Genomic DNA, 27,801 nt, shown 5'->3' on the forward strand with positions numbered 1-27,801 from the left:
CACCATGGAACCCTGCAAGGAGCCCTGGTCAGGACACACACACACACGGGCTGGCCCATCAGAACGGCCCATCCTTGTTCCCCAAGCTGTATTTGTGGCCCCTAGACACCTTGCTTGCCCTCATAATCAGCCTCCTTCCTCCCCCATGAGTCTGTCCCAACCCCAGGACCCAGAGTCCTCCCCCAGCCCCTCAGTCACTGTCCCCACCCAGAAAAGCTCATCACACACCACTGGCACCATGACTCAGTAGGAGACAGCGCCCCGTCAGGTGCCCTCTGCCTGGGACGTTCCAGTCACTCTGAACAGACCCACTCTCCACCTGTAAAGAAAAGTCTGGTCACCGGAAGTCCCCTTGCCAGATGTAAGTGGGGTGAATGGGACGCACAGCTGAGCCTGGCACTCCACGGCCTAGACAGGCAGAAGGTAGAGCAGACAGCCTTGTGTGTGGGAGGGTGGGCTGGCTCTGTCAGGGTTCTTGGGTCAGGACCCTCTTGTTACGTCTTGGGTCTGGGGCAGGTTAAGATTGTTTGTTTGGCGCCTGGCGCAGTAGCCTAGTGGCTAAAGTCCTTGTCTTGTGCACATCGGGATTTCATATGGGCACCGGTTTGTGTCCTGGTGCCCCGCTTCCTGTCCAGCTCCCTGACTGGAGCCTGGGAAAGCAGTCAAGGAGATCCGGAAAGAGGCTCCTGGCTTCAGAATGGCTCAGCTCCATCTGCTGCGGCCACTTGGGGAGTGAATCATCGGATGCAAGATCTTCCTCTCTGTATATCTGACTTTCCAATAAAAATGAATGAATCTTAAAAATTTAAAGATTTTTTTTGTTTGTTTGAGAGGCAGAGTTACAGAGAGATCTTCCATCCGCTGGTTCACTCCCCACAAGGTGGCAACAGCCAGGGCCAAGAGCCCAGTTCAGTGTGGCACGGGGGTGGGAGGAGCCCAACTTCACTTGAGCCAACGCTTGCTGTGTCCTCTGGGGTACACAGAACTAGGCATCAAACATTGAGCACCCCAATACAGGACACAGGTGTCCCAGACTGGGTCGTCGCCCACTGGGAACAAAGTCTGTCCCCCAACTTAAGACTTCAAGGGGGAGCCTATGAATCTTTCCCGGCCCCAAAGCAACATTAAAATAAGCATCATGAACAAAGCACACAGCTAACGACCATGTTGTACAGAAATACAGGGATGATGCCAGATGCCCCCACATTTCACCTTGGGGTGTCCTAGGTCCCGAAGCAGCAGCCCCATCCCTTTGCTCCTTTTCCTAAGGACCCTCCCTCTCCCGAGACCCCAAATGGTCCCTGTGGAGTCAGAGTCGGCAAGCACCCAGGAGATGCGTCCACCACCTTCCTTACCTCCCTATCACCTCTCCCTGAGAAGTGACCCGCCCCTCCCCAGGCCGGGACAGGCACCTAAGTGCGGAAACGGGGGGAAGTAAGGCAGAGAGTCAGTCAGAGGGAGGAGCTGGAGTCGACCAGAGACCCAGAAGGCATCCTCTCTTTCGCCCCCTCTCAGCCACACTTGTAGCCATGCCCACCACCAACCAGGGCTGGCCCGAGGACTTTGGCTTCCGGCTGGGCGGCTCTGGCCCCTGCTTCGTCCTGGAGGTGTCCGAGGGGAGCAGCGCGCACGCCGGCGGCCTGCGGCCGGGGGACCAGATCTTGGAGCTGGAGGGCCTGGCGGTGGGTGGCCTGAGCCGCGAGCGTCTTGTGCGCCTGGCCCGGAGCTGCCCGCGGGTGCCACCCAGCCTGGGGGTGCTCCCAGGCCCCGAGGGCGGCCCCGGCCTGCCGGTGACCCACCCCGCAGCTCTGCGGGCCCCACGCACCCTGGGGTGCGAGATGCTGCACCTGGTGGGCCGCCAGCGCCACGACGCTGCGCACCGAGAGCGCAGACGGAAGGCCCAGGAGTTCAGCCGCAAGGTAAGGTAAGGCGGCAAGGCGGGGCGTGTCTGCAGATAGGCTGACCCGAAGTTAAGATGCTCGGGTGTTGTTAAAAGTACTGTTCCTAATCTTGGTGCTTGTGTCTAGAAAACGCATAAAACTGTAGTTTATATTACACCGAGGTCCACAGACCCCTAGGTAGAAAAATAGAGCATGAATAACGATAGAATGTGGACTACAGAATAGTTCCTTCCAGAAGGTTCTCACATGCCCCTTTGCCTTTCTAAGCTCCCTGTCAGCCTCATATCAGTTTAGATGATTTTTTTTCTATTTGTGACCTTCACACAACAGCAGCTACATGCTCTTTGATGCTGGTCTTTTTTTTTAAATCTATCTACATATTAATTTTATTAACTCAAAATGGGGGGAGAGAGAGAGCGTGCAAGAGAGAGGTCTTCCATCAGCTGATTCACTCCCCCAAATGTCCCCACTAGCCAGTGCTGGGCCAGCCAGACTGAAGCCAGGAGCTCGGAACGCAGTCTGGGTCTCCCCAAAGGGCAGCAGGGGAGCCGTCACCAGCAGGAAGCCGGGTCAGAATTGCAGCTGGGACTCCAATCGGGGACTCCAGTGCAGGAAGGACACCCACAGGTGTACTTACTTGCTTAAAGGCAGGGTTACAGAGCGTGGCGAGTGGGGGAGACAGAGATGGCCACCACAGCCAGGTCTGTCTGAAATAGCAGGAATTCCTTCTGGGTCTCCCCTGCAGCCCAAGCACTTAGGCCATCTCCTGCTGCCTCCTCAGACGCACACACGTTCTGTGTGTTTGCCGATGGGAAACCTAGGATGACCCTAGGGGATGAGGAGTCAGGCTCCTGGATGGTCCAAGGTTTCCAGCCGCAAGAGGAGGGTCTGTTGGGAGCAGGGCTGGGCCCAAGACTGGCGCGAGCAGGCACCCAGGGCTGAGGAGGAACACAGAGGCTGGGCCTGTGAGGTCTGGGTACAGCAGCCCCTCAGACCACCCGTCCTCATATTTCTGTACCCTAGGGGCATTCTGAGAGAGTCCCAGGCCCTCAGCTGAAGTTTCAGTCCCAGGCTGAAACTCAAGTGCAAAAAAAAGTGACTAGGAAATATTTGTAAGCTCACATACCCCCTATCTTGGGCTTAGTCCCGTCTAGGTGCTAAAACTGGAAACTCGGTCTCTTTCAGTGCCCAAGCCTGATCCAGTCCTGATTTCGTACTAAACTGACCACCCCAGCAGCCTCACCTCCATCACGCCTTGGGGCACATCCTGTAGGCTGGGTCCACCCTGTGCCTCTGCAGCCCACATGCTTACAGCTATGTGGGATGCAGCTCAGGCTTCCCAACGTTGCCAACGTCCAGCTCCTGTAGACAGCTGACCGTCTCCCTCTGCCCTGGTCAGGACTCTCTGTGGATCAGGAGGAGAGCATGGGAAGGGGCACCTAGTCTTGCCTGGAATGGGTCCCACTGCTGCACCCTAAGGATGCGGGGAAATGTAGTCTTCTGTGTATCCAGGCATAGGAGGACAACTGGTTATGTGGCTGAGCACCAGTAATGTCAACCCCAGATGACTGTAGATGATGAAGGCCTGTCGCAGAGTCAAATTCACCTCTACAGCGTCGGAAGGGGGCACCTGTGGAGGTGGTCAGGAGGCAGAGACCTGGCAAGGAAGCACAGGGAGCGGTAGTTTCCAGACTCGCCACATCGCCCCCCCAAAGCTGAAGGGGACTCACCGGAAAAGGACTTCCTGGGGAGCATGAGAGGGCTCTGGGCAGTACCCTCCCAGCCTACCTACCCCCTCACCCCTGGCCAGGCTCTCATCAGCCTTCTGCCTGCCCCAGTTTTTCCTCCTTGAAGTCGCTGAGGTTTAATAGAAAATCCATTAGCGTCCCGAGTCGGCTCTGCCTGCTCAGATGTAGGTTGAGAACATCTGGGCAGTAACTGACACGCATCCTAGGCCCCAGGAGGGGGGAACTATTTTTTCCTCTTTCTTACATAAAGCGTCTTTGCAGCTAGCTATGTCGCCCTTTGAATTCAGGCTGCTTCTGCCGTCTTTGGCTTCCAAAACAGCGACCTGCTGGCTGCCCAGTGGGTGCAGGAGGGGGGGCTTCCTGGTTCTGCAGCAAGTCCCGCCCACTGGGAAGGAGACCAGTGGTCAGCCAGGGCCTGTAGGAAGTGCAGGCAAGCTGCTGTGATGGGACAGACACTGCGCTGAGGGCAGTCAGACCCTCAGGGCATCATCGTGCTTGGGGCTGAGGGCGGAGAGACTGTCTCCTGGGCTCACGGTGTGTGGGGGACATCTCAGAGCCCCCACAAATGTTCACTACTTCCCTCTAGAGAGCCTTTCTTTAACCAGTCTCCTGCAGGACCATCCAGAAGCGCTTGGACATATAAGGGGATTTGCAAAGGATTGTTGGCTAAAGTCCTTGCCTTGAGTGCACCGGGGTCCCATATAGGCAGCGGTTCTAATCCCAGCTGCTCCACTTCCCATCCAGCTCCCTGCTTGTGGCCTGGGAAAGCAGTCAAGGATGTCCCAGAGCCTTAAGACTCTGTATCCGTTTGGGAGATCTAGAAGAAGCTTGTGGCTTCGGATCGGCTCAGCTCTGGCTGCTGTGGCTACTTGGGGAGTGAATCAGCACACAGAGATCATTTTCTCTGTCTCTCCTCCTCTCTGTATATCTGCCTTTTCAATAAAAACTAAATAAATATTAAAAAAAATAAAAAAGAGATTCGTGGCCCAGTGCAGTAGTCTAGTAGCTGGGGTCATCGCCTTGCACACACTGGGATCCCATATGGGTCTGATTCGTGTCCTGGCTGTTCTACTTCTCTTCCAGCTCTCTGCTTGTGGCCTGTGAAAGCAGTGGAGGACGGGCCAAAGCCTTGGGCCCCTGCACTTGCATGGGAGACCCAGAAGAGGTTCCTGGCTCCTGGCTTTGGATTGGCTCAATTCTCTGGCCATTGTGGTCACTTGGGGAGTGAACCAGAGGATACAAGATCTTTGTCTCTGTCTCTCCTTCTTTCTTTAGATCTGCCTTTCCAATAAAAATGAAGATCTAAAACAGGAAACATGGAATGCAATCCAGGTCTCCCACATGTGTGACAGGGACTCAATGACTTGAGTCACCCCCATTGCCCTCCAGGGTCTTTGTTGGCAGGCAGCTGGGGTAGGGATCCAGGGTCCCGGACTCTCTGGTATGAGGCACAGTAGTCTTAATGCCTGCTCCCTCTGGGAGCTTGTGGCAGCACTCTCAAACAGTTCTAAAGTTCAGGTGTGAGCTGGGAGCTGAAGACCTGGTGGGCACTGAGGGGGTCTGGTCAAAGCTGAGTGGTGCAGCAGTGCAGTGGGGGGAGGGTGGCCTGGATCGCCTGCCTGGTGGCAGCAGAATGAAAGTAGCAAATGCAGACAGCCCTGGCAGCACAGAGAAAGAGAGGGTTGTGGAGTCACCTATTTATAGCATGAAAGAGATGGGCACATTTTCCCAGACTGGCAGGTGGCAGAGGCACAAACAGCAAGCATTTAGCTGTCATTGAGAAGGGACCTGAAAGAAAGGGACAAGGTGGCTGATCTGGCGCAGCTGTTGTGGGGCAGATGGTTGGCACAGCGATACAGTCCCCGGACCCTGAGACGGGAGCTGGGCATGGGCAGGGTGAGGGTGGGGAAGGGAGTCAGGGAAGGTGGGGCAGGTGACTCCTGGGCTGAATGATGGAGAGGCTGGGGTGTCTGTGGATCCGGGCCAGGGAGCATGGACAAAGGTGAGGGCTGTTGGGGTGTGGGGAGGAGGGCAAGTGTGGAGAAATCTGGGGACAGGTGGAAGAGTGAGGAGGGTGGTGCCGGACAATGTATTTGATGGAACAGGAGCCCCTGAGACACTGAGAGGAAGAGAGAGAGAGAGAGAGAGAGAGAGAGAGAGGAAAAGGGAGGAAGACAGAAAGAGAGCTGAACTGTCTGCTGGGCCGTCCAGCCTCCCACCTGCACTGCAAGGTTGGCTCAGTGAGTCCATGCCCAGGAATGTCCCTGTCCCTGGAGTACCAAGGGACTGGTCCCCTGCCTGTGTAAACTCCAGGATAGGAAAATCCCTCGAGACAGAAAAGTACACTGTGCATTACCAGGGAAGAAGGGAGTGGGGAGCAACTGCTTCCTGAATGTGGCTGTGTGTGAGGTGGTGAGAGTGGCCTGGACCTAGAGCTTGGTGGCAGTGCCACACGGACTAGTGAGTTTCACGTCAGGGGCATCTGACGCAGCACAGCGTCAAGGCAGAAGGAGCAAGGACAAAGCAGCCTGCATTGCTTTTCCCGACCTTGAAAGTCTTAGAAACTCCCTGTAGAAAACATGGAAACCACTCAAATTTTTTTTTGCGAACACTCCAAAATATTTCCTATGCAAATATTTATGTGCAATTATGTATAAAAAGGCAATGCTGTGTGTTCTGTTTGGTAACCTACTTTTTAAAAGAAACATATATCTCTTTGTGAAAGGCAGAGTTACAGACAAAGGAAACTTTCATCCATGGGATTCAGTCCCCAGGTAGCTGCAATAGCTGGAGCTGAGCTGATCCAAAGCCAGAAGCCAGGAGCTTCTTCCAGGTCTCCCACACAGGGTGCAGGGGCTGCAGGGCTTGGACCTTCTTCCACTGCTTTCCCACGCATAAGCAGGGAGCTGGATCAGAAGTGGAGTAGCCAGCACAGTAGCTTAACTCTCTATGCCACAGCGCCAGCCCTGATAATCTACTTTTGTTACTTGCCAAGATATCACACCTAGTTATCGAGGCCTCAATTGCGTACTCCATATGCATGTCTAATGTTCCACTCAGTGGTACATGGTATGTTCCCCAAATTGCACAACCATCACCACAATTGATGACCTGTTGGACCACTGCCCAAAGAACCCCACACTCCTCAGTCAATGCTTTCCATGTTATGATTTTAAATAAAGACTGACAGCATCATTCTCACTGGCCATTAAGATCCACATTGCGCCAAATCCAAAATATCATCCATTGCAAGATGCACTGCTTTTTTTAAAAAAAAAAAGATTTATTTATTTTTATTGGAAAGGCAGATATATATAGGAGGAGAGAAAGAGAGGAAGATCTTCAGTCCGATGATTCACTCTCCAAGTGACCGCAACGGCCGGAGCTGAGCCGATCTGAAGCCAGGAACTTCCTCCAGGTCTCCCACGCGGGTGCAGGGCCCCAAGGCTTTGGGCCGTCCTCGACTGCTTTCCCAGGCCACAAGCAGAGAGCTGGATGGGAAGTGGAGCTGCTGGGATTAGAACCGGTGCTCATATGGGATCCTGGCGCATTCAAGGCGATGACCCCAGCCACTAGGCCACCGTACTAGGCCCAAAAATATGTAAGTCTTAAAAATACAAAAGGAAGGGCCCGGCGGCGTGGTCTAGCGGCTAAAGTCCTTGCCTTGAAAGCCCCGGGATCCCATATGGGCGCCGGTTCTAATCCCGGCAGCTCCACTTCCCATCCAGCTCCCTGCTCGTGGCCTGGGAAAGCAGTCGAGGACGGCCCAAAGCTTTGGGACCCTGCACCCGCGTGGGAGACCCAGGAGAGGTTCCTGGTCCCGGCATCGGTTTGGCGCGTACCGGCCCGTTGCGGCTCACTTGGGGAGTGAAACATCGGATGGAAGATCTTCCTCTCTGTCTCTCCTCCTCTCTGTATATCCGGCTTTTCAGTAATAATAAAATCTTTAAAAAAAAAAAAAATACAAAAGGAAATCAAGAAACCATGACACGTTTCCTTGTCATCTCTTTTATTTTTTAAAAAAATTATTTATTTGAAAGGCTGAAAAGCAAAGACAGAGGGAGTCCGAGATTTTCCACCAGTTCAGCTCCCTACGTGGCTGCTGTAGCCGAGCTGAGCCAGGCCAGAGCTAGGTGTGGGCTGTCAGCCAGGATCTCCATGTCAGGGTCAGGGGCCCGAGCACTTGGCCCGTCATCTGTTGCCTCCCAAGCTCATCAGTGGGGGTTTATGGAGGGAGCAGAGTGGCTGGGACTCGATCCCTCACTTTGACATGAGATGTGGCTGTTGGAAGTGGCAGCTAAGCGTGCAGGGCCACAACACTGGCCCCGTTGTCACTTACTTTAGTGATTCGTGAGGCAAGACCCTTAGGCTTATTTATGCATAGAAAGTTCTAGCAATATGCATGACTTACATACTCATAGGATGACATTCGATAACATCTCATTTCAGAGATGTTCAGCATGGAAAAAAAATGCACTCTAAGAATCAGTGATCCACAATGTTGTCTGCGAGGAAGGTGCTCAGCCACAAAGCCAGGAGGGTGAGCATCAGGCCTGGGGGCTAAGACACAGATGGCCATAGCCTGCCCAGGAGTCAGGGTCTGCCTTCCACCTCCAGCTCCTGCAAACATGGCCTCAGGGAGGCGCCAGAGGTAATCCAAAGAAGACAATGAAGTCTGCTTGACTTTCTTGGGTGGGAAGTGAGTATGTGGAACCAGGACAACCTCACTCATGCCATGCCATGCATTTGTCACTCCACGGTTAGCAGAAACTCCTAGAGTTGAGCCCAAGGCATAGGACACACTTACCAAGCTGTCTTCCCCAAAGCCCATTGGCAGAGTGGGCCCTTGGCTGTTAGCAACTGGCTTCTACCAGGAGATAAGGATGGGCCAGAAGGAGAGCTGAGGGAGCCAGAATTGAAGGTGGTGGGTGCTGGCATTTGGCACGGTGGCTCGGGTTGGCACTTGAGACACACTTCCCTCCCATGACCCAGCTCCCTGCTGATGCGTGCATGCTGGGAGGCAGTGGGTGATGGCCCAAGTGCCTGGGCCCATTCTATCCATGTGGGAGACCCATGTGGAGTTCTAGACTTTGGCCTAGCCCAGCCCTGGCTGTTGTGAGTCTTTGGGGGTAAGTTCACCAGCAGATGTCCAATCTGTTATTCTGTCTCTCAAGAAAGGAAATAAATGAATCCATTATGCTATACAAGACATGCATGCTTCCGCGCTGTTGTGGGGCTGGGTCGTTCTGTCTTGAGAACTCACTGAGCCATGTAGAGAAGGGGGGTGTAGTATTTTAATAATAGTAACTAGCAATTATTGGGTGCTCAGCGTGTTCTTAAGCTGTGTGTGGATTTCTTTGCTACTGGGGGTGTTACAATGCCCTCTGTGCACTTGAATCCTGACGCCACACCCTTGCAGCCAGCATCAATGGAGGCTGGGAACTGGTTCCTCTCAAAGTTCCGTTCCTGCAAATCCCTGCACCTCTGTGTGCCTCAGTTTCCCTGAATGGAAAAGAAGGCCACTGCCCATGCCCATCTTGGAGGGTGGCTGCAAGGTCTGAAAACCACAACGGGGGTGAGGAGGGTGAGTGAGCCCCTTCCTCCTGTCTCTCCTTTTAGGTGGATGAAATCCTGGGGGACCAGCTGAGCGCCAAGGAGCAGGTCTTTGTGGCCCTGAAGCACTTTGCAGCTGAGCAGCAGGTGGACGACCTGGTGTGGGCTCTCACCTTGGCCTTGCCACGGGATGCTCGGGGGCCCCTGCTGGACAACCTCAGGTATCCTGGGCAGGGTGGGTCCCCTCGACCCTCATTTCTCCCAGCAAACCCTGCTTCTCAGCCTCAGTCCCAACCGGACTACAATGTGGGAGGACTCAACCCTGGCAAAAGCTGCAGTTGGCTCTGCTGGACGCCAAAGTAGTGGCCGGGGTCTTGCAGCGGACCAAACTGTGGCTGTAAAATCACAGCCTGCCCTGCTCCTTCTGCAAACCCACAGAGACACTAGGACACCTAGGATTCTGGGTGGACCTGAGGCCAGGTGCAGGCAGGGGAGCATGGGTACGTGCACCTGCACGCGATGTCCCCCGTTGTGCTCTGGTGATGCGGACCACCTGCTAAGGACCCCTGCAGAAGCATTCTCTGGCCGAATCCCACCCCAGCCTCCAGTGCTGTTATTAACCCAGAATCGCGGAGGCAAACCGAGCTGGGGGTGGAGTGGGATCTCAGGACGAGGCACCTGGTCAACTGTGCGCTCTCCACTCTTGCTGAGCTCTGGACTGCCCCTTTAGGTTTAATCTCAGAAAAAAGAAAATATTCCTGGGAGGGGCTCCTCGTCTGGGGCGACCCCGGAGTCTCCAGACCCCACCTTCGTCCTTCCAGGGAGACCCTCCAAGCCCTGCCTACCTCATCCCGGAGCCTGCGGCGGCTCCCCCATCTGCTGCCTTTCCTTCTCCTGGGCTCAGCCCACCCCCTCCCCTCGCTGCCATTCATTCACCCCGCAGCCTGCCCCTCCCTCTGGGCCTGGCCAATGTCAGGGACGGGCTGGCCTCCCCCCACCCGCCACCCCACTCCAGCCCCGGAGGCACGGTGTCTCCTCTGCGCTCTGCCGCGGAGCCCCGGAGGCCACCATGAGCTGCTTTGGGTGAGTAAGGGGCTGCCCCCCCCCCCGACAACCCCTTTGCTGAGAGCAATCCAGAGAGGACGGAGAAAAGTTGTTTCCAGAGCCAGTTTACCGCGGGGTCGAGCGCTCCCTGCGGAGGTGATGGACCGGAGCCTCCGGCCGCCTCTCGCCGAGGGACTGGGTCAGAGAGGGGGCACGCAGCGGTCCCCGGGAAGTTGGCACGCGGGTCCCCGCGCCACCTGCCGCCTCGGCCAGCCCGGCTGGAGGCCCTTCCCGTGCGCCTCGCTCCCCCAGGGGCTTGCTCCTGCCCCTGCCGCGCTCCGCCCGCCTTTCCCGGCGGCCACAGCTGCTGATCCCTGAGCGGGGGGGTTAGGAAGGGCGGGGGTGGTGCGGGGATGCCCAGCCGCGCCCAAAGGAGGCTGCGGCGGGCAGCTGACTGAGGGTTGCTGGAGGAGGGGGCGGCGCCTAGATGGGCCCTAGCAGGAAGGGGGAGCCCCTGGCAGGGGGCGGCTCCCCCAACCCCGCCATTCCATCCACACCCGCGTACCAATCCCTGTACTGGCAGGTGGCCAGTCTGCGCTACTGATGATTCCAGCAGTGGTGGTGATGCCCCACTGGGGGTGCAAGGCGCCTTCCAGAAGACCGCGAGGGATGGATGTGTGTGTGTGTGTGTGTGTGCGAGCGCAAGAGCGCGCAGGGGCTCTCCAGGCCACAGTTAGCTGTATCTCCAGGGCCAAGGGACAGCCTGGATGGCTAACTTAGCGCCCAGCCGAGCCAAGCCATCCGGGCAACCTCCTTTGGAGAGGCAGCAGGTTGCAGTGTGTGGCGCAGAGAGCTACTGCTGTCACGTGGCCCATGTCCTTTGGTGAAGAGGTGGATGGTCGGCCAGGAGGGTTGACCATCTCAAGGCTAGGCATCTGGCCAGAGAGAGTGTAGCCTCCCAGCATGGGAGCCAAGGAGGGCCCAGGCTCTGACCAGGGGACTTTACACAGGGAAGAAACAAAGTTACAAAGGGGGAGGCTGATTGACCAAAATGTAGTGAATGAAGCCATAGATGTGTATGTGAGGGAAGGAGGGCAGAGAGAGAGATCCATAGAGGGCTAGAACCCACCCAAGTCAGGGATGTGGAGAAGGACATTGAGCCTGGGAATCTGCACATTCCAGAATTCACTTAATCTTTAGTAATGCTGTATGTCTGAGCCCCACGAGCTTATTTTGAGGTGCCTGGCTTGGCAGTGGTTACCCTGTGGGATGGTTCAGACTGGGATGGCATGAGTCATTGTGCCCAGGGTGCAAGCTGGAGGTGGTGGCTTCCTTCCCCACAACACACCTAGGTGCTCAATTTGGGTCTGTCCCCAAAGGGATGGATCCCCAGCCTAATGGAGCTATAAAACGGCTTTGGAATTAGGACAGACAGGCCATTTGGAAAGTGTGACGTGGCTGGGAGGGAGTAGGAGAGCAGGCAGCTTCATGGCTCAGTGGTGCTTCAAGGCATGAGAAGGGGGGAGGAGAAGGAGGATCTGGTGGGGGCACGGGAGGGGGCCCAAGGAAGCAGCTGAGGAGGTGGAAGAAGCTGGGATTTGGTGTGCCATGTCCACTCTGGGCAGCTCAACTGCCTGCAAAGAGAAACAGTTCATCCTAGGTGCTGTGAACCACATCAGTGAGCTTTTTTTGTGTGTTTTTGTCCAGCTGCAAGCAGCACGAAGATGCATGGGTTCAGAGCTCCAGGGCGGGTGGGAAGGACCCCCTGCTTCCCCTTCACCCTCCTCCACCATGGGGTCAGGTTCCAGGGCCACACTCAGCGCTCACAACTGTTGGAGGAGACTCTAAGGAGGAAGTGCCAGGGTGCCTGGCTCTCCCTTTGAAGCCCCCACCCTCCCACCCCGGCTCAGCGACTTTCCAGAGCACATAGCATTAATGACACTTGCTGCCTGAGGTTTCTGTCCCTGTGGTCTGTCCTGTGTCTCGGTTAGCAGTTGTCCCTGGCCTCTGATCCCTCAGTTCTAGGACCTTCTCATTGTCATTTTGTAATGACGAAAAATGTTTCCAGATGGTGCAGAATCCCCTCCCCCCCCCACGTGAAATCTAATGCTCTGGAGCAGTCTCAGGCAGTGCCCTCACCTGGAAGCCCAGCTGTTGCCTGCCCAACCCCATGCTGCCTTGGATCGCCTGGTCAGGTACACTGCACCCATGGCAACCTGCCCTGGAGTGGCATGCCTGGCCTCAAGCTGGAGCCTGCAATCCATGGTGCTTGAGGCTCTTCTGCCCATATCACCATAGGGCACAATAGGGCACACTTGGTCCTGGGTGCTGGGCCATGGCGCTTGGCACAAAGCCGGAAGTGGTTGTATCTTGACAGTGGCTGCATCCTGACGCAGTGGCTGTGCCCACTGTGGGGACCATCAAACACTTACCTGCCCAGCAGGGCTGAGAACGAGGTGTAGGGAGGACATGGCATGAGGGGGCACTGGTTCTGGCTTCGCAATGCTGCTGGGACGTGCAGGCCAGCCTGGGAGGCCCCCGTGGAGTGGTGGTAGGCTCACTGAGACCAGGAGTGAGGGGCTGAGTGAGGTGTGTTGGGGACATCTCGCGCAGAGCCCCAGAGACTGACAGCTACATCTGTGGGGTCCTCCCAGTGTCATGCCTAGGAGGGCAATAGGTAGAGCCTTGTTGAGGTGTCTGGCCAGAGCTCTTCCCCAGGAAGTTCTGGGCTGAGGTCCCAGGACCTACCACCATCTGCTCCCCTTCCAGATTCTGGTCCCCTGAGGCAGTCAGGCCTGCGGACAGTGCCCATCCTGCACCCGCTCTCAGCTGGCAGCAAGGTCAAGGCCGGAGGACAGATCCAGGCCCCTTGCTTATCACCGCCCTCTCCTCCCCTTCAGCCATTCCTGGCTCAGGGAGGCTCTCCCCTCCCACGTGGGAGTTCTCCCCACCTGAACATTCCCTTCTCACTTGCACTGGCTTGACTCGTCCCTTCTCTGTATCTCACAATCTAGCACTTGTCAGATCTGGACCTCCCCACCAGCATGCCCCTGCCCCTGGAGTGCCCCAATGGCGGGGGTCCCTTGGCTTCCCACTGCCCCTGTGGTACGTACAGGTTCAGCTGCTGACCTTGGCATTCAAGCCTCTTCCTGTCTCTGGGTAGGGGGATGCTGAGCCCTGGAGGCTGGGAGCAAAGATCCCCTCCTCCGGAAAGCCTTCCAGGTTGCATCCAAGGCAATCGGTGCTTCCTCTGGCCGCAGTAGAGTGTGTGTGGTGACCCCTGGAGGCAATGGAAGGCGATCGTCCAGCGGAACGGAAAGCAGAAACACCTGGAGCAGGGACTCGCCCCTTGCTTCGCCCCCGACTCCTAGGCCCCCCACGTGGCACAAGGGTCCCGGCGGGGCGGGGCGAGTGGGGCGGGGCCACCCGAGCGGGGCGGGCACTGGGCTGCGGTCCGGGACTGCTCGGGAGGGGCGGCGCGGGCTCGCCGGGCAGAGGCGCGTGGAGTCGCGGCGCCCTCGTTCCGCTCGCGGGCTCGGCCACCCCCCCCCAGCTTTCCGCACCTGCCGCGCCGCGGTCCCCGGCTCCAGATGGGGAAGGACCAGAGCTTCTCTCGGCACTTTCGGTAGCTTCCCTAACCGCGCGCGACCCCAGGAACCATGCGCCCGGGTCTCTGAGGCCCCTTCTCGGGCCGACCTGAAGGGGGGTGGGGCTGGGGCACTGAGGTGCGTACCTGACCTGGGTGGACACTCTTGGGCCCGGGAGTAGCCGGGAGCGAGGGGGAACTGCGAAGGGTAGGAATAACCTGGGTGGTGAGAGAGCTCCACTTTGGGGTTAGGGAGCTCTGGGCGCGACCCTAGGAGTGGAGACTGAGGGACTAGGATTGAAAAAGCCCTGGGTCCTTCCTTCGCTGTCGAGGGCACGAGGGAGGCTGGGATTGGCTGGCTGCTCTGGGTGAAAACCCAGCGCGTCCTACCCAAGTTTGGTGGGCAGGGCCCCTGTCGGGAGACAGAGCATCGGACTCTGCGTGTGACACTAGAGGCCCTGGCCCTCCATCATCACCACTGGTTGATGATCCTGGTGAGATGAAAAAAGCTGGGCAGGGATGGGGATGCAGGAGAGAGAGAGAGCGAGAGAACACAAACCCTAGGGGAGTCCTCGATAGGAACCTGGGGGTGAGCAGAACTGAGCCAAGCGCAAGGTGGTTCTGTGGACACAGGAGTCCTGGGCAGCAGTGGGTTCCAGTGGTCCCTGCAGCCACATTGCACCTGCTTTGGTGTGTTGATCCAGGCAGTACAGAGCAGCCTCTCCTGCCCCGGGCCAAGCTGCGTCCCCAGGTGTCTCAGGAGCTGGCAAGGGTGTGTAGCCCTCTGCACAGCCTGGGCTTCCCTTTCCTGCTGCAAGCATCCCCAGCATGGAGGGGGCCACCCAGCCTTCCCCCACCTGTGCGGCAATGACTCACCCTGGCTGCCTTCCCCCCACCCCCAAGGGTTGGAGCCAGGAGCTGGAACAGCCACTTGGCCCCTACCCAGGCTGGAACTGCATGTGGTGTCTGCTGCGTTTCCAGAACCCTTGGGCCCTGGCTCAGAGTGTGAGGTGGGCAGTCTCAGGCTCCCTGCCTCCCTCCAGAGCTTGGGGGGATGAGAGACAGGGGTGCTGCTGCGTGTGTGAGGACTATGTGTGGACAGATGGAGGTGGCAGGCTCCCAAGACCCTGAGTGACCATCTGGGGTATTGGTGTGGAGCCAAGCTGGCTGTTCATTCATGCCGGCGACTGCCTCCTGATGCGTGCAAGCCCTGGAGGGCAGCGTCCAGCATCCACCTGCTGAAGGGCCCTGCCCATTCCCTTTACCCCAGGAAACCCATCCACCTGCCCGGCTTCCTTAATCCTGCTGGGTGTGGGGAACCAGAGAGATTGTATTTCAGCTGGCTATGCAGGCCACTGCCCCCTCCCCACCATACCCTTGGCACTGACTCCTAGTACAAAGAAGAGAGGAAGGGTCCTTGGGGTGAAGTCTGGCGGCATGACTGGCCAGCAAACCTTGAGGAACCCTGTTCTCAAACCTCTGGCAGGGCTCCTGGAAGGCTACAGGTCCCCTCAGCCATGGGGGCCTGAGAATCCGTGGCTGGGCCACTTGCAGACCCCTCCCTCCACCCTTTCCTGAGGTCCCTTCCAGGTGCTGGTCACTGTGGTTCACTGCTGATGGACAGGGCCAGTCCTCGGAGAGTGGAGAGCTTGCAGGCTCCTTCTGGAGACACCCCCTTCCACCCTGGGGACCCTACACAGCCTCCCTTATTATTTCCAGGGTGACCCCTTTGAGAGGAAGAGCCATGGCTGGCACAGACAACGCAGGAGCTGAGTAATCGCAGGAGAGGATTACATTGAATGGAGGCCAGGGCTGAGTGGGGGTGGGAGGACGAGTCCGCCTGAGCAGAGAGTGGGGGCTGCTGGGGCAGAAGCTTCAAGGGGTGGCCTGAAGATGGCAGACGCAGGCAGTGCCAGCAGGCGGAGTGGAGGTGTGCCCGGGTCTGGGGAGGACAGGTCCTGACCCAGCGGTCAGCTGGAGGTGTGCGAGGAGGAGAGATCAGCGTCCCAGGGTTGGCACAAGATGAGGCCCTCCGGCGGGGGGAGGGGGGTAGGCTGGAAATGCAAAGTAGAGACCCGAGGTTTGAGCCGCGCTCAAGGGACGACTCTGCCCCGCAGGATCTTCATCCCAAAGAAGCACCGGGCGCGCTTCGACGAGGTGGTGTCGCAAGGCCTGCTTGGCAAACTGTGCCGCGCGCGCCGCACGCAGGGCGCGCAGCGGCTGCGCCGGAGCCGCAGCGAGGAGCGGCCCGAGCGCCTCCTGGTGTCCACGCGCGCCAGCGCTGCCCCGCGCCGCCCGGATGAGCCGCCCCCACGCAAGGCCGCCTCGCTGCTGGGCTGCCGGGCCGGCCCCGGGGGCGCGCGCAGGTGGGCCCCGGAGGTGGGCGCCTCCCACTCCTTGGCTTGGGGGAGGATGGAGATTTCGGGGTGGTGGTTAAAGGAACAGTACATCGGGAGTCTCCAGGCCCTGTGTCCCCGCTACCTCCTGCAGTCGCGCCCTGCTCGCCCTTCCGCTAGTACAAACCCCTTTTTCATCTATTTTCTCCCCAGGACCGTCCGTGTCTACAAGGGTAACAAGAGCTTCGGCTTCACGCTGCGCGGCCACGGGCCTGTATGGATCGAATCTGTCCTGCCTGGTGAGGGATGGGCGAGGCGCCCAGGGTGCGGTGCAGGCCCCAATAATTCTACCTGCTGGGCTACTTCACTCCCACTCCCGCCTGGGTGTCCTCAGGCTAGTAGGTTAACGTCACCCACCTGTCTCAGGGGCTCCAGGTTCTGTCTCAAGCTCAGCACCACTGCAAGCCAAGTTCTTCCCGCTAGGAGGGCTGGGGGTACTGCCTTGGCTGTGTACCCCAAACCACAGACCCTGCCCACGATCGGTGCAAGCCAGCCTCAGGACCTGTGCGTGCCGGCTCTGTCCACCTGCTGTCTGGGCTCCTCCGTGCACCCACCTTCCCATCATGACGCCCCCTGGAGGCACATCCCCACCTGTGCACCTGTTGAGACCTATGGGCCCAGCACCTCTGTGGGTTTGTGAGGCAGGCATTCTCCCCATCCCTAGGAACATGTCCCCGGTCCCTTTGTGTCACTCTTCCAGCCTCAACGGTCTCTTTCTGAGTGAGACGTGGCAGGTCCAGATTCTTAACGGTGTCACTAAGCCCTGGACCCAGTGGTGCAGAGAGGAGGTTGGAGTGGCTCACAGGAGTTGGCAGCGGGGCGGGGGGAGGGGAGGCTCTGCCAAGTCCAGGGCCTGGGTGGAGTGTCCGGACCCCTGGCCCAGCGACCGTTGATCTCCTGTGACACCCCCACCCCCAAGTTCTGGTGTTCCCACCTCCCCCACTCCCAGGCAGCTGTGATTCAACGAGTTCATCAGGTTCTGTTGGTGTTTGGGCCTGATAAGGCTGATGATTCAGGAGACCATCCCCCCAAATTAATGCTCAGAGGCCCAGAAAGTTTGTGTAGGAAAGGCTGCCTGGGGTCCTGGGGGTTGGTCAGTCCTGGGGCGAAGGCAGGGGAGAGGGGCCACCACCCCTCTCGGTCGCAGGGTGCCGAATCACCAGGAAATGCAGGAAATAGAACCAGGTGCCCAAGGGAGCAGGTGGCATTTTCCCCTGATGGAGGCACCAGGACGGGAGCTGCAGAAGGGCCCCCTCCCTGCCGGCCCTGGCCCTGAACCTGCTCCCCCTGCCCCTGCCAAGGGGATCCCTGTGTCCTGAGCCCAGCAGAGCAGGGGCTGTTGCTGACCAGTCTCCGAGAGTGGCATCTGACCTCTGTGTCCTCTCTTCTCACTTCCTTCCAGGTAGCCCAGCTGACAATGCTGCCCTCAAGTCCGGGGACCGCATCCTCTTCCTCAACGGGCTGGACATGAGGTCAGGGGCTCCCAAGGACCCCGGTGCAGTGCTTGGTGCTGAGCCACCCCCCTCCTCCCCTGACAAACACCTGCCTCTTAGGATGTCCAGATCACATCACATCTCTGGTGCCCAGGCTCTGTCCCTCTCCCCATGGTCCAGTCTGGAGTCTCATCCCTCCACCCTACCCAGGACCTCAGTCCCTGCTTCCCCAGGTGCATGCTGGGGACAGTGTTGCTGGGTCCTATGAGGTCAGGCGGTGGCCTGGCTACGACTCCTCCTTGCTTTACCCAGCAAGGTCAAGTCAGCCAAGCTGGTCCCAGTCCAGTTCGTGAGGGATTTCAAGCAGGAGAAGCAGAGCCTGGCTCACAGTGGCTTCTGCAGGTGGCCCCGGCCAGGACTCACCCTGGCCTGGCCCTTGGGGGGGTCTCTGCTCCGCAGGAACTGCTCGCACGACAAGGTGGTATCCATGCTGCAGGGCAGTGGTGCAATGCCCACACTGGTGGTGGAGGAGGGACCCATTCCATTCGCCAGTGGTAAGAATCCTTTGCCCCCCCCAGAAAGCCTGCAGGGAGCCCCTAGGAGTGGAATTCCTCAGCTCCCCTTCCCATAGCTGTCTCCTCCCCGACCCCGTGGGGCTGGAACTTCAAGGGGAACCCTGCCCAGGGCTTTCCCTCCCTTTCCGTCCCCAGCTGCTGGCAGCAGGTGGCTTTCCTGTGCAATACTGGGCATTCAGGCTCTCTGCAGTCTGGGCGGGAACGCCACTCACCTGTACCTTTCTTATTCACCCATGGTTCCTGGCAGACTCAGATTCGATGGATTCCCCCAACCCCACATCGGCACTCACCTCACTGCAGTGGGTGGCTGAGATCCTACCATCCAGCATCCGCGTCCAGGGGAGGACCTTCAGCCAGCAACTGGAGCACCTGCTCACACCGCAGGAGCGCTATGGCATCTGCCGGGCCCTCGAGAGTTTCTTCCAGCACAGGTGGCCAGGCCAGAGCTGTGGTGGTGGCAATGGGGTAGGGAGACCTGTCTAGGGTGGCCTCTGAGCCCTGCCCACAAGCGCCTGCTGAGCTCCCTACTGGAGTTTAGTCCCATCTCCTGGGGGAGGCTTCCGGAAGCACCTGCCAGAGGCACAGGGGTTGGGGACAATTGGATTGCCCTAGAACAAACCCCGCCTCTGACACTCAGCCCCTATGAAGTGAAACAGCCAGGGGCCAGTGCCCTTGGCAGGGGTGTGGCTGGGAGGACTTTCATGAGAGCCTTGATTGTAGGCAGTGCCATGGGGGTTGGAGTTTGGGGGCTTCCTCTGTGACCTGAGCTATCAGGTGGCATCTGGAACACTCCTCACTCCGGGGAGTGTGATCTGTGGCAAACCTCTCACTGCTCTATCCCCTTTTGCTTAGCTTTTTAAAAGATATTTATTTGAGAGACATAGTGTCAGATGGAAGATCTCTCTTCCTGTCTCTCTGTAAAATCTGCTTTTCAAATACACAAACTCTTTAAATGACTGTTTCGAAGGCTGAGTGACACGGAGAGCAGGACAGAGAGGGAACAGTCCTGCATTCATTTGATTTCCTGCCCCCAAATGGCTGCACCAGCCAGATCTGGGCTGGCCTGGGCAGAAGCCAGGGGCCAGAAACTCCATCCTGGTGTCCCATGTTGGGGACAGAAACCCAAGCCCTTGGGCCATCTTCCACTGGCTTTTAGGTGCATTAGCAGGGCACTGGGCAGCACTGGGGCTTGAATCGACACTCCAGTATGGGATGTCATCACTGTTAAAGGGCTGGGCCCCAATGTCAGTCCTGGGAGATGCTATTGTGTTTTCAAGAGTTATTAATTTTTATTGGAAAGTGAGACATACAGAGAGAAGGAGACAGAAAGAAAGGTCTTTTATCCAGTGGTTAGCTCTCCAAGTAGCCACAACAGCCGGAGCTGAGCTGATCCAAAGCTAGGAGCCTCCCACATGGGAGCAGGGTCCCAAGGCTTTGGGCCATCCCTGACTGCTTTTCCAGACCACAAGCAGGGAGCTGGATGGGAAGGGGAGCAGCCAGGATATAAACTGACGCCGATATGGGATCCTGGGGCATGCAAGACAAGGACTTTAGCCACTGGGCTACTGCGCCAGGCCCTGTTTTAATCCTAGTTCTACAAGTGTGGCACAAAGTGGTTAAGTAACCCGGGAGAGGATGTGCTGAGCTGCCAAAGGCAGAGCCAGAATTTCCATCTGGACAGCCTGTACCCTCGGAGCCCTCCTTCTGCCCGCTGCTCCTTCCATAGCAGGGGCCAGGCTGGGAGGCTGCATTCCGTGGGCTGGGATATGTCGCCCTGGTCCACCCCACCCACCGAGTCAGGAGCCCTTTGTCCCGCACCCGCTTCTTCCCACCACCCAGAAACATTGACACCCTCATCGTGGATGTCTACCCTGTGCTGGACACGCCGGCCAAGCAGGTGCTCTGGCAGTTCATCTACCAGCTGCTCACCTACGAGGAGCAGGAGCTGTGCCAGGAGAAGATCGCCTGCTTTCTGGGCTACACGGCCATGACAGGTAGGCTGCCCAGCTCTGTGCCTGGCTGCCAGCTGCCCAGAGGCCCCGCCTGTGAGCAGCCAGACACCTATCCTCACGGGGGAGCGCGGACAGCCAACCTGCACCCCTCCCAACCGGGGCGGGACATGTTTTCTTACCCAAAGGTTTAGATGCCCATGGAGCTGCCTGGGCTTAGGGCTCTGGTTTGCATCCTGAGATGTGTGTGTCAGGTCACACAGTTGGTGTGGCCCACCAGCACTTGCCACCTGGGTTGTGAGCACACACGGTCAGGTCACACCTGGTGGGTGCCCAGCATGTACACACACACACACACACACACGTGCACCACACCCATCTCGCCTGCATGTCTTGCAGCTGACTCAGAGCCGGAGCTGGAGCCGGAGCTGGAGCCCGAGCCGGAACCAGAGCTGCAGCGCCGCAGCTCCCTGCGGGCTTCCTCCATGTGCCGCCGGAGCCTTCGGTCCCAGGGCCTGGACACCAGCCGCGGTAGGGCTCCCCACTGCCTCTTCCCCACCGTCATGGAAAGGCTGGGACGGGTGAGTGGGGTATTACCACCAGGGCTCCGTTCTGCCATCTGCAAGATGTGTTGTGCTGAGAAATGACAAGAGAAGGGGGATGCCCAGGACCAAGTGGGGCCATCCTGGGAAGGCAAAGCCTGTGAGATCCTCGATAAGGAGACCCCCAAGGCAGGCATGGCCTCTCCTGAGTCCCCTGACCACACCTGATTCCTTGACAGGCCCTGGCGAATGCCCTGACATGCCACTTCCTCTGGTCCCAGGCGAACGCCAGGCTGGCGATGGCACGTCCCTCCCTGAGACCCCAAACCCCAAGATGGTGAGTCTTTTCTCCTTGGTGGGGGTGCGGGTGGGCCCACTCTGGGGCCAAGGTGCCCCTGTGGTGGCTGCTTCTGGCTGGAGGAGGCTGTGTCCCAGGCCACCCCCCGTGGTGGGGGACACGGGAGCAGCTGGAATCCCTGCATCCCATCCCCCACAGATGTCAGCTGTCTATGCCGAGCTCGAGTCTCGACTGAGCAGCAGCTTCAAAGGGAAGATGGGGTCCATGTCCAAGCCCCGGGCCTCCCCACCGGGCCCCAGCCCAGCTGAGGCGACAGGTAGGGGTTCAGCAGTCCAGGGCCCGAGGGGGCACGGTCCTTCTGCCTGGCTGCCCCTGCTGTCCCCATAGTTGGGAGAAACATCCTTGAAGTACTTGTGTCTGTTCTGTGGGGATGTGATTGCTAGGGGGAACCTGGCCGCTACCCACGCCTGCGTGTTTGGGTTGGGACCACACAGAAGTCAGGGTGGTTCCAGCTCTTCCCATGTCACATGCTGTTCACCCCTACCATGGAAGTCCCCAAGGTACCCACGTGGCTCTCGGATGAATGATGATGCTGCTGTGTTGGGAAAGGCAGTCGGCAGGCAGAAGCCCTGGGTGCCCAGGGCATGCTGGACAGGACCTGCTCTGGAGCCTGGAGAAGGCCCTTTGGCCCCTTGAATTATATTCAGTGGGGTTGAGCTGTGACTTGAGGTCTGGTCTGTCCTGGGGCTAAGTGGGGGATGCTCTGACCTTGGACCCACCCTTGGGCAGCTTGGAGGCAGATCACCCAGAGAGGGCAAAAGGGAGTGTCCAGGCATAGGCTGACCAGGGGTCCTCACACTTCATCCACCACCACTCCCCTGCCAGGACCCAGGACCCTGTCCAACGTCTCCTGGCCCAGTGAGCGGCTGCTGCCTTCTCCCTGCTACTACCCGCTCTGCTCTGGGGACCTGGCCTCCCCCAGCAGCTCCGAGTCCCACCCCTACGCCAGCCTGGACAGCAGCAGGGCGCCCTCCCCACAGCCAGGCCCTGGGCCCAGCCACCCGGACAGCCCCCCTAGCCCAGATTCCACCCACCCACCCAGCCGCCGGAAGCTCTTCACCTTCTCCCGCCCCGTGCGAAGCCGGGACACGGACCGCTTCCTGGATGCGCTGAGCGAGCAGCTGGGCCCCCGCGTGGCCCTGGTGGACGATTTCCTGACACCTGAGAACGACTATGAGGAGGTGGGTGTGCGCAGGGGTGGATGTGCAGCTGCCCCTTGGCCCCAGGCTAACCCATTTACCCTGTTTCATTAGCCCATCCTCATCTTTGTTCCTTTGCCCAGATTATCCCACCGTGTGCTGAGGTTACCCCCTACACCTGGTCTGAGGTTAGCCCATTCCTTGCCCCCAAACTATCTCATGCTCCCTCCAGTCACCCCCATGTTCCTTTCGCACATTGTGCACCTGCTGCAGTCCCTCTGGGCCCAGCCCGCCCCCTCATCTCAGCTGCTCCTCGCCCCCATCCCCTCTCTACCAGATGAGCTTCCACGACGACCAAGGCAGTTTCGCCACCAACGAGCGGAGTAGTGCCAGCGACTGTGTGAGCAGCAGCGAGGAGGGCAGCTCCCTGACTTACTCCTCCGTCTCTGACCACATCCCCCCGCCCCCGCTCAGCCCCCCGCCCCCACCCCCACTGCCTTTCCACGACCCCAAGCCCAGCTCCCGCTCCTCCGATGGCCCCCGGGGTCCCAGTCAGGTACTGACCAAGCCCCTCCCTCAACTCAGCCACCCGGTCCCGCCCCCACCCCCACCCCCCCTGCCTCCACCGGTGCCCTGTGCACCCCCCGTGCTCTCCCGGGGTCTGGGGCACCGGCGCAGTGAGACCAGCCACATGAGCGTCAAGCGCTTGCGGTGGGAGCAGGTGGAGAACTCGGAAGGCACCATCTGGGGCCAGGTAGGCTAGCTGGGGCCTGCTATAGGAGAGTGGCCTGGGCCAGCACCCTGTCTGTGCCCTGACCTCTTGATGTCAGCCCGAATGTTCTCTGGTCCAGCCCAAGGACACATGCTTAGTGGGCCAAGCCGGAGGGGACACTGGAGATGCTGTGTGCCCTACTGGTTCTCCCTTCCACTTCAGTGTGTGGCCACCCAAAGCTGTCAGTGAACACTGCTGGCCAAGGGGAGCTCACTCCCTGGCAAGGCCTCCCCTTCCAGACCCACCGAATCCACAGGACCAATGAGGCTCATCCAGCCCTGTTGTTTACATAATGCTCCTAGATCCCTTAGCCCCACGGCCATGCCTTGGAAGAGCAGGCCCCGAGTAGACCCCTCCCAGCCGGCCCCCAGCCAGTGGGGTTAGGCAGGAGCAGAGGAGGGAACGGGCTTACTACTTCCGTCGACCTGGAGACCACACTCCAGCCTGGGGGCCCAGTGGCACCTGGGGCTGTCCCACCCTCACCCTGGACTCATGTATGCCATTACCTGCAACCCCACTGTCTTTATTTTCTGCACCAAGAAATGGAGTACAGCTTACCCCATGATCGGGATCCAGGCCTTGGCCTCTTCCAGGGCCCCGTGGGAGATCTGCCTCAGGGACCCTCCCACCAGGGTTGCCCTGGACTGGGAGAGGGTGGGGGTTGGAGAGGGTGGGGGTTGGAGAGAGTCCACACAGCCTCGCTTGTTCCTTGGGGCCTGAGGAATCCGCCCTTTCTTGAAGCTCGGGGAGGACTCCGACTATGACAAGCTGAGCGACATGGTAAAATACCTCGACCTGGAGTTGCACTTCGGCACACAGAAGCCTGCTAGTGAGTGTCCTGAGGGGCCCTGGGAGACAGCAGACCCGGCACCATCCAAGGTGCCATGAGCCACTCTAGGGCTGGGCTTCTCCCATTCCCCAAATGGGGAGAATGTAAGAACGGCTGGCATTGTTGGCATGCAAACCAAATGCCAGACACTGTTAATTAACGCTGCGATGACTCCATGGTCACCATTGCTTCCTAAGCACAGAGAGGCTGGGCAGAGTGGACAGGAGGTACACAGGCCTAGCTCTGCTGGCCCATCCCTTGCCGTTGGATAGGACTCCAAGCAAGGCAGGCTCTCTGTGTGTGGCAGGTGGAACCGGTGTAACACAGAAAAACCTCTCCACTCAGGGGTCTGCTGGGAGGTGGAGAGGTGGTTGATTCTCTTCCCCTGCCAGCTCAGTCCCATTGACTCAGAACAAGAGAGAGGGCATGACTGTGGGGCATGGAGGCCCACCACCCACGCCATGTGTTCCACTGCACCTGAGTGTGCGCAAGTGGCAAGGCGAGTATCGGCTCAGAGCCAACATCTGAGGTCATGATGCATGGGTGATGGTGGTGGTCTTGAGACCTGCACCCTCCCCTCCTTACACCGTCCAGAACCAGTGCCAGGCCCAGAACCCTTCAGGAAGAAGGAGGTGGTGGAGATCCTGTCCCACAAGAAGGCCTACAACACTTGTAAGTGCCGGGGTCCGAGGGGCAGGCAGTATCACTCATAGCCACCTGTCATCTGGCTGGACCCCCACCACCAGCCTGATCCCGCTTGGGCACAGGCGCCAGCCTTGGCTGCAGCTTGGTGGGCTCCACCTTCCCTCTTCATCCAAGTTCAGGGTCTACCCAGGTCCCCGTCCTCCCGCCCGGCCCCGCCTCCACCTCACCCTGCGGCCCCGCCCACAGCCATCCTCCTGGCGCACCTGAAGCTGAGCCCAGCGGAGCTGCGGCAGGTGCTCACCAGCATGGAGCCCCGGCGCCTGGAGCCGGCGCACCTGGCTCAGCTGCTACTCTTCGCGCCCGACGCTGACGAGGAGCAGCGTTACCAGGCCTTCCGTGAGGCGCCTGGACGCCTCAGTGAGCCCGACCAGTTCGTCCTGCAGGTTCTGTGCCCCACGCTGCCCTTGGGGCTGCCTGCCTGGGTCCCCAGCTTAGCCCACGTGCTGTGCTGGGCTCCCACCCGGATCTGGGGTGGAGGGGTGGAGGACGGCCTGGAGGAGCTGTGTGGGCCCACACTCCGGTCAGACTGGCACTCTGAGGCCCTGGCTCCCCTGGCAGATGCTCTCGGTGCCCGAGTACAAGACTCGTCTACGCAGCCTCCACTTCCAGGCCACGCTGCAGGAGAAGACCGAGGAGATACGAGGGAGCCTCGAGTGCCTGCGCCAGGCCTCCGTGGAGCTCAAGAACAGCCGGAAGCTGGCCAAAATCCTGGAGGTCAGAGGCACAGCCTAACCCCAAGGGTCAGGAGGCCGCCAGCTGAGTGTGTGTGTGTGTGTGTAGGGAGGGAGAACCTTGGACGACCCACATCCCTTCCTCTCCCCAGTTTGTGCTGGCCATGGGCAACTATCTCAATGATGGCCAGCCCAGAACCAACAAGACTACAGGCTTCAAGATCAACTTCCTGACGGAGGTGAGTGGTCTGCCAAACACCTGTACGTGCAGGCCAGGTGTGATTGCGACAAGGGCTTGAGATGGGGATGGGCAGGGGCGTGCACTGGGAATGGCAAAAAAAATAGGAATGAATGCCATAGTTTCTGGGAGACGCCAGGGGTGGGGAGTCGTCTGCTGGGATCCAGGAGGAGGAATGTGTGATGATGGGTTGGGGCTGTCCATTTGCAGCTGAACTCCACCAAGACTGTGGACGGCAAATCCACCTTCCTGCACATCCTTGCCAAATCGCTGAGCCAGCACTTTCCAGAGCTTTTAGGCTTTGCTCAGGACCTGCCCACCGTGCCCCTGGCTGCCAAAGGTAAGCTGGCTGCAGGGAGTGGGGGGCCCAAGTGCGTCCTATGGCCCCTGAGGTTCCACTGCCCTTCTCGGCAGTGAACCAGCGGGCCCTGACCAGCGACCTGGCTGACCTGCATGGCACTGTCCGTGAGATCCAGGATGCCTGCCACACCATGTCCCCCTCCAGCGAGGACAAGTTTGCCGTCGTCATGGCCGTATCCGCTAGAGCTCCTTGCCTAGCACCAGGCTGGGCCTGGGGAAGGGGGTGGGGGGATGTCCCCCTCTCCCCCATTTACCCAGAGTCGCTTTGAATCCTCCACATAGGTGTGAGTCAGACCCGGGTTCCTTTGAGTGCTCCAAAGCCATTGTCTTGTCCCCCTCCACTCTTATGGGCAGTGGGGCCCAGAGTGAAGTGCCGTGGCACAAGGAGGGGTTGTCGAGGGAGGGGGCGTCTCCTGGAGGCAGGGGGTGAGGGTGGGGGTGTGCCTTGCAGTGCAGGACACGGGCCTAGCTGGGGAGAGTGGCAGCACAGAGCGGGCGGTGCCTCAGTCTGCCCCTTGCGTGCAGGCCCCAGTGCTTCTTGGTGAGGAGACAGGACTTTCCCTGTTGGCGCTAACGTTGGACCAGGTGCTGGCCCCAGCTGAGGCCTGCATAGCCCCTGTCATGTCCATGGCCCCAGAGCAGGGTGGAGGTGAGTGGACCTGAGGAAGGTTGCCAGCTGGTGCCTTGCTGGGCAGCTCTGAGCCTGTGACACATGCACTTTTCCCCTCACCTCTGCCACCTTCTGCCATGTCCCATCCAAGCTCGAGTACAGCTGTGGAAGCAGCTGGGGCCCGTCTGCTGTGTTCTAGCATCCCTTGGTGCAGAGGGGTTGGGCGGGGGGAACTGCTGGTGTTATCTTACATCAGGAGTGAGGGGAGATGCTGAGAACCCTAACCCTGGCTGGGACTGGGGGTAAGGGATCAAGTCAGATTGGGTTGGGGGCTGCTGTGCTGTTACCTGATGGCAGTACACCTGAAGCCAAGCCCTGGCCCTGTGGGATGTGGGCCGCCTGATAAACTGCTCTGTTTCAGCTTCTTTCCTGTAAGGTGGGGATGCGCTGCCTCCTATAGGTATCAGGACGTTAAATAGGAGTTGTGTGCAGTGAGCTTGGGAGCCTCACTTGGCGCAGCCTAAGTGCTGGGAACGTTACACTGGCTCAGCCATGAATCTTTGTCTGGATGTAGAGTATGCTGGGTGCCCCTAAGGCCTGGCGCTGCAAAGGGGACTACTTTGCATTTAGGGGCAGCCCTGAACTTTGGAACAGAGAGTGACCAACACTCTAAGAAAGTGAATGTGCAGCCTGGAGGGGTGTGGGTGGTGGAGAGGGAGGAGGCTGTGTCTCAGAGAAAGCTGCCCCAGGAGGCGGACCGAGCCAGGCTCCTGGACGGGCTTCGTGGGCAGTGTGCAGGTCGGGCACGGGCAGCACAAGGGCAGGTCTCAGGCAGGAGCCTGCAGCACCCAGCACACTGGCTGTTTCCTTGACTGACACTACTCCTGCACCAAGTCCTTCCTGGAGACGGCGCAGCCAGTACTCCGCGCGCTGGACGGGCTGCAGCGGGAGGCCATGGAGGAGCTGACCAAGGCGCTGGCCTTCTTTGGGGAGGACTCCAAGGCCACCACCTCCGAGGCTTTCTTCGGCATTTTTGCGGAGTTCATGAGCAAGTTCGAGGTGAGCCACGGCAGACTAATGGACACCCTAGACAGAGGTCACGGCCACAGGTCACGTGAAGGGGTCTTTGTGTGAAGCTGGGTTGGGAAGGGTCCCCAGTGGGTGATGACACGTGCCATCTCTCCCCATGGTGGACAGACTTGGGAGGAGGGGTGTAAAGGCTCCGAGGCGCACTGACCATGTCCTCTTCTGTGTTGCCCCCTCCCCAGCGAGCACTCAGTGACCTGCAGGCCGGAGAAGGGCCCCGCAGCTCCGGGATGGTCTCACCTCTGGCCTGGTGATGGTGCCCACATGCCTTGCAGCCTGAGTGTGGAAGTGAACAGACTGTGAGGC

General features: G+C 59.1%; 1 protein-coding gene across 4 annotated transcripts; it reads left to right on the top strand.

The window, feature by feature from the left end:
* Window positions 1–1,529: 1,529 nt before the first annotated feature.
* On the top strand, window positions 1,530–27,789 carry GRID2IP (Grid2 interacting protein). 4 transcript variants are annotated; one of them, XM_058680284.1, is made up of 22 exons: window positions 1,530–1,919; window positions 9,269–9,423; window positions 15,950–16,198; window positions 16,382–16,467; window positions 17,631–17,700; window positions 18,121–18,215; window positions 18,484–18,667; window positions 20,076–20,230; window positions 20,594–20,716; window positions 20,967–21,064; window positions 21,224–21,341; window positions 21,911–22,266; window positions 22,562–22,978; window positions 23,738–23,825; window positions 24,420–24,497; window positions 24,717–24,913; window positions 25,089–25,244; window positions 25,354–25,440; window positions 25,650–25,779; window positions 25,854–25,972; window positions 27,304–27,468; window positions 27,678–27,789. In XM_058680284.1, the coding sequence occupies exons 1-22, from the start codon at window positions 1,530–1,532 to the stop codon at window positions 27,747–27,749; spliced, it is 3,588 nt and encodes a 1,195-aa protein (XP_058536267.1). In that variant the 3' UTR covers window positions 27,750–27,789. The 4 variants fall into 4 exon arrangements, with proteins under 4 accessions (XP_058536267.1, XP_058536270.1, XP_058536268.1 ...); XM_058680287.1 differs by lacking the exons at window positions 1,530–1,919; window positions 9,269–9,423 and adding an exon at window positions 10,272–10,285; XM_058680285.1 differs by lacking the exons at window positions 1,530–1,919; window positions 9,269–9,423 and adding an exon at window positions 13,837–13,871 and having other exon boundaries at window positions 20,585–20,716.
* Window positions 27,790–27,801: the final 12 nt, after the last annotated feature.

Source organism: Ochotona princeps, chromosome 24 (assembly GCF_030435755.1).
Source record: "Ochotona princeps isolate mOchPri1 chromosome 24, mOchPri1.hap1, whole genome shotgun sequence".
Taxonomy (NCBI): domain Eukaryota; kingdom Metazoa; phylum Chordata; class Mammalia; order Lagomorpha; family Ochotonidae; genus Ochotona; species Ochotona princeps.